This window comes from Simochromis diagramma, unplaced genomic scaffold (assembly GCF_900408965.1).
Source record: "Simochromis diagramma unplaced genomic scaffold, fSimDia1.1 OVJJ01000516.1, whole genome shotgun sequence".
In the NCBI taxonomy this organism is placed as follows: Eukaryota; Metazoa; Chordata; class Actinopteri; order Cichliformes; family Cichlidae; genus Simochromis; species Simochromis diagramma.
This window is the reverse complement of record NW_024386938.1, coordinates 2,144,717-2,156,859: the sequence shown is the minus strand read 5'-3', so window position 1 is coordinate 2,156,859 and position 12,143 is coordinate 2,144,717. Positions and strand designations below refer to the sequence as shown.

General features: G+C 41.0%; 1 protein-coding gene across 8 annotated transcripts in view; it reads left to right on the top strand.

Annotated features, from left to right (window-relative positions):
- LOC120736871 (thyroid hormone receptor alpha) overlaps positions 1-12,143 on the top strand; it is a 120,813-nt gene that overhangs the window by 94,983 nt on the left and 13,687 nt on the right. For 6 of the 8 annotated variants that reach the window (XM_040037225.1, XM_040037227.1, XM_040037223.1 and 3 more), the window contains 5 exons: positions 1,287-1,348; positions 4,263-4,384; positions 7,576-7,723; positions 9,779-9,984; positions 11,288-11,434. In XM_040037225.1, the coding sequence (XP_039893159.1) occupies positions 1,287-1,348; positions 4,263-4,384; positions 7,576-7,723; positions 9,779-9,984; positions 11,288-11,434 (685 nt within the window). The remainder of the gene's footprint in view (positions 1-1,286; positions 1,349-4,262; positions 4,385-7,575; positions 7,724-9,778; positions 9,985-11,287; positions 11,435-12,143) is intronic. The other 2 variants (XM_040037228.1, XM_040037230.1) reach the window with 1 other exon arrangement.

Below are 12,143 nucleotides of genomic sequence, written 5' to 3'. Positions count from 1 at the left end.
GTCAAGTGTTTGAGCTGTGCCATTATCGACTAACACTACTCAAGCTAGCTTGGGTAGCATAGTTCGTCAAGTAAGGTTAAACAAGGTAAGAATTTTGCCTAGCAACAAAAAGGAAATAGGCTCAAACCAAAGTCTATTTGCAGAACAAACGCAATAGTGCAGCGAAATAACAAGATTCAAATATACCAGCCTGTTTCTGCTGTAACCATAGACGAGGCTGAAGTAGTGTTTGAAGAGACTGTGCTGTATTTGTTTACCATGCATATTGTGGTGGTTTGGATTGCTAATTAGCACCACGCTCAACCATGACTTTAGCAAATTTATTACAGGAACTCATTTTGGGACCACGTGTTGAACATATTTCAAAACAAGCAAGACAAGGAGACACTGAGATCTTGAACGATCTTAGAAATTAAAAACATTTTCTTCTTTTTTATTACTTAGTTTTTAATAAATGTTTTACGTATTTTAACAGAAAAGGAAAACAACAAACAACCAAAAACAACAATAACAAAACAAGCAGTCGACTGAAAAGCACAGCTTTTTCCCACAAAGCAATTCTGGCAGTGAGAACATGACTTTATATCCATGAATTGACAGCACATCTACAGATGTAAGAGCAGCCTCGGAGAGGCATGCAAGAGTTTATATAGATGTGGGTAGGCACAAACAGGAGAAAGGAAAAAAATAATTCTAATTTCGGATATATTTCAACCACTTGTCCCATCTTGTGGTATAAATATTAGCTTGCAGCCTTAACAAAAAGGTAAGTTTTTCCATTTTATGAATCTCCTCAACAACGCTCAACCAGTCGACCAGAACAGGGGGGTCAGTACAGAGCCAGATTCGACAAGTACAAAAGGACATCATCAGCTATTTTGTGTTCTCTTGAATTAACTACGACCCCATGAATACTATTATTTTCTCTTATTGCCTGTGCTAAAGGTTCAATGTAAAGAGCGAAAAGAGTCGGAGACAAGTGACAACCTTGACGAGTAGATCTTTAGAAATTAAAAACATTTTCTTATGGAGAGGATTCCTTTAAATATCTAAAATGCAGCATAGTTTCCACGTTTCTCTACCAGTTTTTCTAGCAGTGTTATCTTATGTCTTTTTTAATGTAGTTAATTAAAAAAAAAAAAAAAACAGAAACTGTCTTTGCATTATCTGGATTGGAAAAAGAAATCTTATTAATGATTTTTTTTCCTGAAGCTGCTATAATGTTATCTTTTTTTAATCACTTATGTCTTTTTTCCCTTCCACCCTCTTCTCCTCCACCCTCCCAGATGGCCAGATGTGCCGAAAAGGAAGAGAAAGAACAGCCAGTGCTCAGTGAAGAGCATGTCCGGTAACTAACTTTATTATCTCTGCCTCACTCGTGTTGTTTGTGTCACCCCCCACATGGAAGTGAACACAATTCAAAGCATATTTCCTCTAAGACGATGTCTTTTGATGTACTGCTGGATTCGGCCAGTGATTGGTTTAAATCCGTGACTCGGCAGCTCCCCTGGGTTTTCAGTGGTGTCCTTATTGTCAGGAATATGATTATTCCTCGTCACCATTCTATAGTTTCCCTCAGAGGCCTTGTTGAACACAAATCAGCTAACCAAGGGGGATTGGTTAGGCAGGTCTATGAATGTTCAGGACTAATCTTTAATGGATTATATCAGAAAAGAAATAGATGTATGCAATATTCATTATTCATGTTATGGATAAATAAACAGAATCAGCATTTATTTCTACCTGTAAACTTTGTATTTGGTTCATTTTTTTTTTTTTCCTGATTTAATATGCTAGCCTCAGATATCATCGAGCCAAATTAATCGGGGCAAATGTAGTGTTTTCCATAGTGGTAGCTTGTGGTGTGCTTAATTAAAAATCTGGATTATGAACTGTATGTATTGAAATTGCAAAATCACAACAGTCTTTGAACCTAGACATGTCTTTAATTGGGCTCTTCCTGCACACTAAAACTGGAACGTTCACATTTAATACAAGGTGGGCCTTAATGCTGGAACCAGTGCATTTCAAAAGATCCAACTTTTACTTGATGGCTAAAGGTTTGGGCCACACTTTTCACAGTAGTTGCGTGTGGTTTCAGACAAATTAACATTTTCCACAGAAACCGTAGTTGAGTGTGCTAGTCTGCTAACGACCAAAACAGTCACAAGGAATTTTTGGATGCATCACTGTCAGGAAATACGCTTTTTCCCGAGATCCCAATGATTGCCAGTCACCAATTAGTTGGTAGGTCTTGTACAAGATAACTGTTACATCACAACCAAAGCTATGTTGCAAATCCCGTCTGTGATGAAGATGCAAACGACTTCCTGTAAACCACTTAACTCAGGAACAGCATTGTTCGTTCACTTTTATATGTTTATTATACATTATCGCATGAAATTATACAGAATCAGAATGGATCTACTTTTTTTCCTTCTTCGCTTCAGTAGTACAAGAGGATTGACTGAATAAGTATGCTCCCTGTGGAGCAGACTTTACTTTTGTGATTTCCAGCAGCGTCTGTACATGTGGGTTATTGTTTGCACCTGTGTTTTGGGTGGTTGGTGGTCCTTGTGCAACTACATGACAGCTTAGAGGTTAGAATTCTTATGTACCTTACATATATTCATATTGTGTGACTTCAGAGGATCAAAGAGTTCAAGGAAACTTCTGAAGAGAAATAAATTAGTCAATGAAATGTGAAGATGAAAAGCATATTTCATGAATTCTGGGAATGTGAGTGTAAACCTTATAAGCTGGCATGATATCGGAGTCTGCGGGAAAGACGGCCTGTCTTAAAGTTGCAAGAAAAAGGTTGTTATACAAGGATTTAATTAACAGGCTTTCCACTCTTAATCTTTGACCTTAAGTCTAAGTCACATTTACAGACAAAAGCAGGGAAGAAAAACTTTGTGCGAGTGATTTCTCCAAAAGGTTCTGGGAGTGAGGTGCTCCTATTAAGGAGACTGCAATTGTTGGTTATGGAGCCCCCCCCCCCCCCCCCCCCCCCCTCCCCCCATTAGTAAAGCCATAAAAAATCTGTTTACTAGTCTTATCATCTTTAAAAAAGGCTGGCTGGTGTGAACTCTTCCCCAATCATTGCTCAAAACTTTTAGACAACCTTAAAAGAGGTATGAAGCTGGCAAAGGCTACAAAAGCAAGACTTGGCTGTACATCAGTCCATGGGTATCCTTGCAGTCATTGAGGGATATGGGAATTCAGAATTGTGTCAAAACATATAAGATTATAGGAGAATGAAGCTTCTGATCCTAAAGCACACAAGTGAACAAATATCAGAATGGCTGAAAAAGAGGAAAACTCTGGTTTTGGATGTCTGTGAAGGTTCTCAGTCATCCAGGTCATCGTAGTCAAAGGAGCTTGCAAAGAAAAGCGTCTGGACTTCTTTAAGTTACTTGAAGACGTTTCACCTCTCATCCGAGAAGCTTCTTCAGTTCTAAGGTCAAATGGTGGGGAGTCCCAGATTTAAACCTAGTGGGAGTATCCCCCCGCAGAGGGACAAAAGGACCCCCTGATGATCCTCTAATCGCCTGAGCCAAGGTGTGAAACTGGGTGTGGGTCCCAATCAGTCAGGGTTTCGGGTGAGCTCATTGTGAAACCTGGCCCCACCTTGTCATGCAAATTCCTGAGGGCAGATGGCCCAGGATGTGAGTGGGCGTTAAGGCGTCTGGGGAGGGAACTCAAAACTGGATTATAGATGGCAGACAGTTGGCCATTCCTGGGCGTTCCTCGCTGCACTCTACAGCATCTGGTTTTGGAATGATCAAATCGGAATTCTGACCTTTGAGATGGAGCTTGCTGTGTGATGAGAAGAAATATTGATGAACTGAACTCTCTCTCATCTTGATGTGCAAGTCTTGGCAATAATCGTAAGATGAAGTTTAATCATCTGACTTTAAAACTCACATGTTATTGGTATACTGTCTTATTCTTGCAACTGTGTATGTGTTTCATCTGGTATCACAGTCTGTAGGGGCCGTGTATGCAGGTCTTTCATTGAGGCCCCTGTGATAACACTCATCCTCGCCCCTCCTTTCCTTCTCCACTCCTCCTCATCACTACTCCTCCTCTTCTTCTCTTCCTCCCTCTGAACCCATTCATCCTGATCCTCCTTTATCACTCCTGCCCTTACGTCATCACGCCTCACCATCCATCTTGCTTGTACTCCCTTGTTCACACTCCTTCACCCATCTCTCATTCCATCCTATCTTCCTTTTCGACCTCCTCTTCCTCTCCTATAGCTCTTAGCGTCTCTGTTCCAGGGTACATTCCCAGCTACCTGGAGAAGGACGAGCCATGTGTAGTGTGTGGGGACAAGGCGACTGGGTACCACTACCGCTGCATCACCTGTGAGGGCTGCAAGGTACATAACTCCTCTGTTGTATCAACATGGTGCAGATATTAGTTTGTCATGTATTATACACTCTGACAGCTCTGGCAGGAGGTAGAGGTGGCTGATCCAGCTCTAAAATGACAGTTAACATCACCACAAAGGAACTTATAAATCTGAAAGCAGTTACTTCAATTCTTTGTTATCTATATAGCACCAAGTCAGAACAACAGTCATCTCAAGGCAGTTTATATTGTAAGGTAAAGACTTAATATAATCGAAAGAAAACCTCAATAATCAGACAACCCCCTATGAGCAAGCACCTGGCAAGAGTGGGAAGGAAAAACTCTGTTTTAACAGGAAGAATCTTCAAGAAGGAATGGGTTCAGGGCAGAAAGACAGGACAAAAGACACACTGAGGAAGAAGATCTAATGACTAAACACAGAGTGCAAACTGTATAAACATGTGGAGAGTGAAAAGAGTGAATGAAAAAAGTGCTTCATGGAAAGCCCACAGCGGCCTGGCCTGTTGGAGCATAAGTAAGCAAGATTCAGGCCATAGCGATAAGTTTTATCAAAAATGGAAGGTGTAAGCCTAATCTTAAAGGTAGCAAACTGTCTTGTAAACTGATTTCAAAGAGCTACATGTAGCTGAATAGTTAAACGTGAAAAAGCTCAGTGTTTGAAACACATAAACGTGAAGTTGGGTGGGCTGCCCAGGTATCATTTGTGCTGTACTTTAGTACTTTTGCAGACAGTGAACAATGTGATTTGTAAGTTCTTTCACTGCTAACGAGCTAGCCCCAGCCCGTCATGTCTTCTGTTGCCCTACCAGCAACTGACTTGTTCACTGTTATGATGACATTCAGCTGTTTCTCCAGGACGTCTCTTGTCTTGGACAGACTCCAACTCCAGCGCCATAGGCTCCCGCCTCTGTAGGGTAAACATGAGAGTCTGCATAAACCAAAATCATGTGTCCCTACGCCAAGCTAATTGAAGCTGCGGAGGAAAATAGTACGAAAGTCCGTCGGCTCCCTGACGAGGCAGCTGCGATTACTCCTCCTGATTATGTTTCCTTTCACCTGCATGTGCCCCCACTCCCACCTCACTCTATACATAAAAATTGCATTTACTTCTTTAGGAAACACTGAAGGATCAGTAAGAAAGAACCATTGTGAGCTCAATGTATTTTCGCAGCTAACTGAATTATTCTGATGAGGTTAGCTAGTTCCCTCAGGAGTCTTTTGTTCAATCTGGAGCCGAGCTGAAAGCTACCATCAAAATTCATTCTCCAACCTCAGATTTTAGTATGTTCAGGCTGTCTCATTCTTAATGCTTTGTATTAATCCACCTCAGTAATATCTTACACCATTTCTTTCACTCGTACTGATGCAGAGCTGTGTTGTTGTGTAGATGAAGATGAGCTCATTCTGTGCAGCTACAATATGTATGTAGTCAGAGAGCTGAATAGATGCTCTGCAGTGGAGAGGAGCTTTTTCTCAGGATAGCATACAGCAGTTACATAGCTCCCAAATGCCCCTGCAGTGTTGCTATAATTTGAGTATTATGCAACCTTTGAACCATGTTAGCTACTAACAAGCATTCATGCAATTTCAGTAGCAATAGCCTCTTTGTTACTTTCTGATCACGCCACAATCCATCCTACACAATTTAGGTTGTTAACGATCCTCATGTGACTGAGCAGCATGACTGGTTTAAAAATATTCAGTTTTTACTATTTAAAGGAAATCACTTCAGTCTTTATTTAGTCTGTTTGGTACCACAGTTGCTGTACTCCCAGCATGAGTAAGAATGACGACTTTGTTTGGGACTGATTGCAGCCCAAGATGAAAACACATTTGGTGTCCTAATATACACAGTAGGTGAGTCTGACTGAAAATCTGTCACTACAGTTCACATCAGTGCTGTCAGACTGGTCTCAGTTCATAAAACCAATTAAAGTTGAGTTTGATGTGAAGTAGAATGGACCAGTAACACCACTGCCTCATAAGCTACGCCAAGTTTTCTTCTAATGTAAACAAGTGGTTTTTGAAAATGCTCATATTTATAAACCCTTTCCACATGAGCAGATGAGCAATCTGACACGTGTTTAGAAAAATAAGTGCAGTTTCACATTCACTCAAAGCAGCCGGCTCTTTGATAGTAAGAAGGCTGTAAAGCTGAGGAGTCACACACAGGAAATTAACAGTTCCACCTTAAATACTCTAAATGTTGTTTTAAAAAAATGAGTTTCTCAGCACAAAACAAGAGTAAAAAGCCCCATCCCCCTGTGCACTGCAATTTTACAAAGCACAGCCAAACAGTGGAGAAGATTGGTTCCTTCCATTCTGTGATCGGGCCTCATGTCTGACACGTCTGATAGCGTCTTTATTTGTCCCTTTGATTTGTGGGCTACAGAAAAACAGCCTTTTATGATGTTTAGAATCCAGCTGTTTAGCAGTTTGACATTCAGGGAAAAAATCACTAAAGGAAGCATCAATCTCCTGTGTCAAATACAGTGATATGTGCCATACTGTACATTAGTGAGTTGCCAGCAGACTCCTTGATGGCTGGCACAGAGGTGCTGAGAACTGATCTATTATCTAAGGACTGGCAGCCTGGCAGCAGCCCCTCAAACTGGCTGCAGTTATTCTCAATATAACACACTCACAGGGAAGCAACATTTACATTTAAATGTGTTTCCTCAGGCAGAAACACTTGTTTTGTATTCACTTAACTTTCAAATAACAGAGTAACACTTCCTACCTCGCTCCACTTTTGGTTCAAACCAGGTCTTTGTAAACCACGTGTGCTGTGTTATTCCAATCGAACCGTCTCGTGTAAAGCTTGCGAGAGATGTCCAGTCATGCCATCAGTTCATTACTTCACGATTTTTGGCAAACAGGATCTTGGCTCACAGTCACCAACATGCCTTGTGATGTGACTCATTTAATGAACTTGTTTTATTGTAATCAGAACACAAGAACATTTAATTGGTGGATTTAATTTTCACAACAGTTCAATTCATTTTTATTTATACAGCCCCAATAACAGCAACAGTCACCTTAAGGCGCTTTATGCTGTAAGGTAGAAACTACAATAATACATACAGAGAAAAACCCAACAATCATATTGACTCCCTATGAGCAAGCACTTTGGTGAAAGTGGGAAGGAAAAACTCCCTTTTAACAGGAAGACACCTGTTCCCCTTTCCTTCTCCTCAGGGTTTTTTCCGCCGGACCATCCAGAAGAACCTCCATCCGTCCTACTCCTGTAAATATGAAGGTTGCTGCATCATCGACAAGATCACGCGCAACCAGTGCCAGCTGTGCCGCTTTAAAAAATGCATCTCTGTGGGCATGGCCATGGACTGTGAGTTTTTTTTTTATTTGTTTTTAAGCTCGTCATAGATTTTAGAGAAGAGGTAATGATTTTTAGTTCACCGAGGTTCATTTATTTAAAAAGCAGCCTTCTTACACAAAGGCAGATTGAAGGTGCTGTGCAGAGAAAGTAACTCACACTAGAAAGCACAACAGAAAAGTAAAACAAAAAAATTACAACTAGTAACTAGTAAAAATAAATATTTCACATAGAAGTAAAAAAGTAAAATAGATTGTGTCTGGCAGTTTCGGTGCTAGTTGATTGTAACTTCTCAGTTTTATCTGCCGTGTTGGACTTTTAGAGCCAGAAGTTACTCTATTTAGAAGAGAAGGTGATTAGTTGTTAATCTGATAATGCCTGCAAGTGTGCTTAGCTACGGGCATTCATCAAATGTACAAGTGCTGATAGCTGCTAACCAGTGCTGAGTAATAAAGTGATAAAAATACTAGAATTTTACTCATAAAAATCAAAATGTGTTACCCCACAGAGAGTCAAATTGTTGCTCAGTTAATTCCACTAAAATGTTCCAAAAGACAGCAGGAGCACAAACAGGGTGAAGAGGTCCAGTTCAGAGGCTTGAGTTAGCTCCCTGATTTGTGACACCTGTCAAACCCCTGCACCAATCTCAGCATCCAGATGGATTGATTTAAAAAGAAGAAGAAGAAAGAAATCATGCGCTGTGTCATTTTTATGTAAAGTGAAGCTATGCAGTAGTTTTTGCTACTTTTGTGTTGGCTTTATCTTTTTCAGCCCACGTGAGCAGTGCACATTGTTACAGTGTTTGGCAGTAGCTGTGTCTGAAGCTGTGCTGGTATAATCGTCAAAGCATCTATAAAAATCCTTCATAAAACAAACTAACGGAGCTTTGATTAGCCTGAGCTAAGCTAGCTATCGGCATCTAGCGTTGTTCGCATACAACTACAACAATCAGTCATCCTTATCCTCAAGCACAGAGAGGGAAATATTCATCACAAACAAAACAGAACGATGGATCCACAGCCCCACTCAAAGTAAGTGAGAGGCAAGAGCATCGAAGCGTGAAACCCGTGCATGCGTGCGTAGCCTGAGCCTTTTGTTCTCACATAAAAACTTTGTACTGGACTCTAATTTGAGATGAACAGTACACCCTTTCAAAATTTGCAAAAACGTGTTACTGGGTGTTCACACAGATTTCTGCACAACGTTGCAGTCTAACTAGTTAGAGCGATGAATAATGGGGAACACTCACATGCTCATCAGCATCTTTGCAAGTGCATCTGCTTGTGTGGATGTTTCCCAGGATGTTTAAAAAAAACCTCACACACACATTCAGAATATTTGTAGCATATTTACTTCTTTATGTTTGTTTTAGTATTTGCTTTAGCAGCATTAGTGTTTTAAATTTGTAAGCCATTTACTGCAGTGGATTAGCAGAGGAGGAGACTTCAGTCACGTCTGATAAACACACTCAGTGTCACCAGAGCTCCTTGCAAGCACGAGGATGGCAGTGTACACAAAAGTAGGTGCTTTTATTAGCACTGAGTGCGTAACCAGGATATCATCTGTGCAACCTTGTATGCAAGCTGTTTGTGCCTTTATACAGCAGCGTATATAGGATTTTACTACAAAGTGTTATGCAACAGAAGTAACATCTATTTGTGATTATTCTCTGCTTCTGTTGTCATGTTTGGAACACGTTTGCTAAAACTGATTTAGCCCGTGTCCTTACAGGAAGGGATTGATTATTACTGACACTGAATGTGCACAGAGTACTCATGTTGGAAGAGAGCTGTGAATATAGGCACTCGGTGAAAGAGTCATCCAGGCGTAGTGCATAATTAGCCTATTAGAAAAGTCCTTTCAGTGTAAAACCTACGATCAACAGCTACTGCATTGGAAAGGTTTCCAGCTCAGCTGTAGACAAATGTATCAGAGCTCCTCGGTCCAATAATGCATGTTCACTGTGCCTATTTTTGACTAAACTGGCAGGCTTTCCATAAAGACTCATCTCCCACAGAAAAAAGAACAATTGCATGTTACTGTGTCCTTCCTGCCCCTGTCTGATAGTGGTGTTGGATGACTCAAAGCGCGTGGCCAAGCGCCGTCTGATCGAGGAGAATCGCGAGAAGAGGAAGAAAGAGGAAATGATGCGGATGCTACAGACGAGGCCAGAGCCAGACACCGCAGAGTGGGAGCTGATCAGGATGGTGACCGAAGCCCACCGGCACACCAACGCCCAGGGCTCCAGCTGGAAACAGAAGCGCAAATTTCTGGTAGGCTTTTAGTTGAGTGGGCATCGCCTTTAGGCTGAGCACTGTTGCATAAACTAGAATAGAAATCTTTCACATGAAAGTCAACAGCAGTGTCATGTTCAGTTCTCTGAACTGAACATGACACTGCTGTAAAAAGTGATGTAAAGCTTTGCAGAGTTTTACATCACGCTGTTCGTCTGTGTCAGCCGTGGCTGTGGCACACAGCCCGTGGAGGAAACCGAGGTGCCGTTTGCACCTTAATTGCCAACAATCGCTCTTTTGCGTCATGCCAAAACGTATTTATTACACACAGATCTATTCAATGTGACTGAGAAGGATCCTGTGCAGGAAAAAAACTTCCAAACGGTCCAATAATGACTGCCTGCACACCCAAGGTGCTTTAGAGATAACAAATATGAAGATTATAGAAAGCAAAAATGTAAATTATACAGCAACAGAGATGGAAAAAGTATAAAGCATCATCTTAGATTATGAAAACGCAGCAGAAACTGCAAAAAACATTACATAACACAGATCTGGGCATTTGAATCGGGCTGCTGTTTGGTCCTCGCAACAGCTCCTTCCTTCTTTCATGTAGCTCGTTATTCCAGAATTCAACAGCGCCTTGAAAGTCAGTTCCACTTCAGATATCAAACATCAAAATAAAAGAAGGCGACTTCTTTTCATTTCAAAAGAAGCCGTTTTGAGAGCTCTCCTTTTCATCATGGCCAGCTTGCTCTGTGGCGTCCCATGTGATCAGTGTAACGTGCAGGCGCACGTGCTTTAAACCTCCCAAGGTTACCTTGACGCAAAGGTCAGATGTTTGTTACCAGGCAACAGTTCCATGAAGGTAAAGACAGCTTTAAAGTTTTTAACAGTCTTCAGGTTACAGTTCGATTCAGCTCACTTTTATTTATGTAGCGTTCGCCAGCAACTGGAAATAACTTCTTAGGCATTGTGCTCATATTACAAAAGAGCGAACATTCACGTGCTTAAACTAAAACAATGCAACGACTGTGATGTGATTTGCATCTTGCACACACCGCTGAACAGTTGGCATCAAAGACCAGAAATAAACATGCAGTTTTAAATATTTGTTTCCGTTTTGTAACATCATAACGTAACATTGTATATGCTGCATTTACATTTATATTACATCGTGTTCTTCTAAAGCTGTAATCTCCTAAACCGACTCCATTTTTTCTTGAGCTTCTTTGATACGCCTCCTCTGCAAAGAGAATCAACCCACAGGCTGGGCGTTAAGCGTCTCATTCAGCAGATATTTCTTGTGGTATTTAATAGTTGAACAATGTCTCCTTTCTAGCCCGATGATATTGGCCAGGGTCCTATGGTGCCCACTTCAGACGGAGATAAGGTGGATCTGGAAGTCTTCAGCGAGTTCACCAAGATAATGACCCCTGCCATCACTCGCGTCGTCGACTTTGCCAAGAAACTGCCCATGTTTTCAGAGGTATGTGGTATGCGTGGGGCTTTACATCACTCTTTGTTTTGTATTTATCTTCAGTCTTTGATTCTGCTTGCACATCACGTCAGTTTTCCAACTTTCCGATCACTCTCGCCTTTTATTCAGTGATAACTTCACAAGTCAGGATCCTCTGCCTTGGATGCTGTGTGTGTGCTCCAGACAGACTCTGACTTTTCCTCACATCCCGCTTACACAGGACTAGATTTATAGTACAATAAAACAAATCTGCTTTTTATGTGGATATCTTTAATATGAAACATTAGCTGTAAGATGGATTTCGTCTGCTATCAGTTTGCAGCTGAACAGGATTAAGTTAGCATGCAATCTGTTCGTGATGACAGAGTTGGGATAATCGCAAAACTGTTGCTGTTTATATACACAAAAGTTTCAATTACACAAAATTTCACATTAGTGGCGTACATTCCAGTCCAGACAGAACCTCATCAAAGAAAAAAATCAGATATTTCTCTTTAAATTGTGACATATTTGCTGCAAGACTGCAATTTAACAGTAAATCACATAGACTCTTATCAGTATTGCTTTTATGTAGGAATATAAGTAGAATACAACCAGCTGAGTCAAATCTCTTATTGAAAAGAGATGCAGACGAGTTGCAGTCATCAGCACAGCCTGCCTCCGATTGACTGCAACGTGTTTGCGTTTGTTTGCCGACAGGTCGCTTCCCACCAGGCAA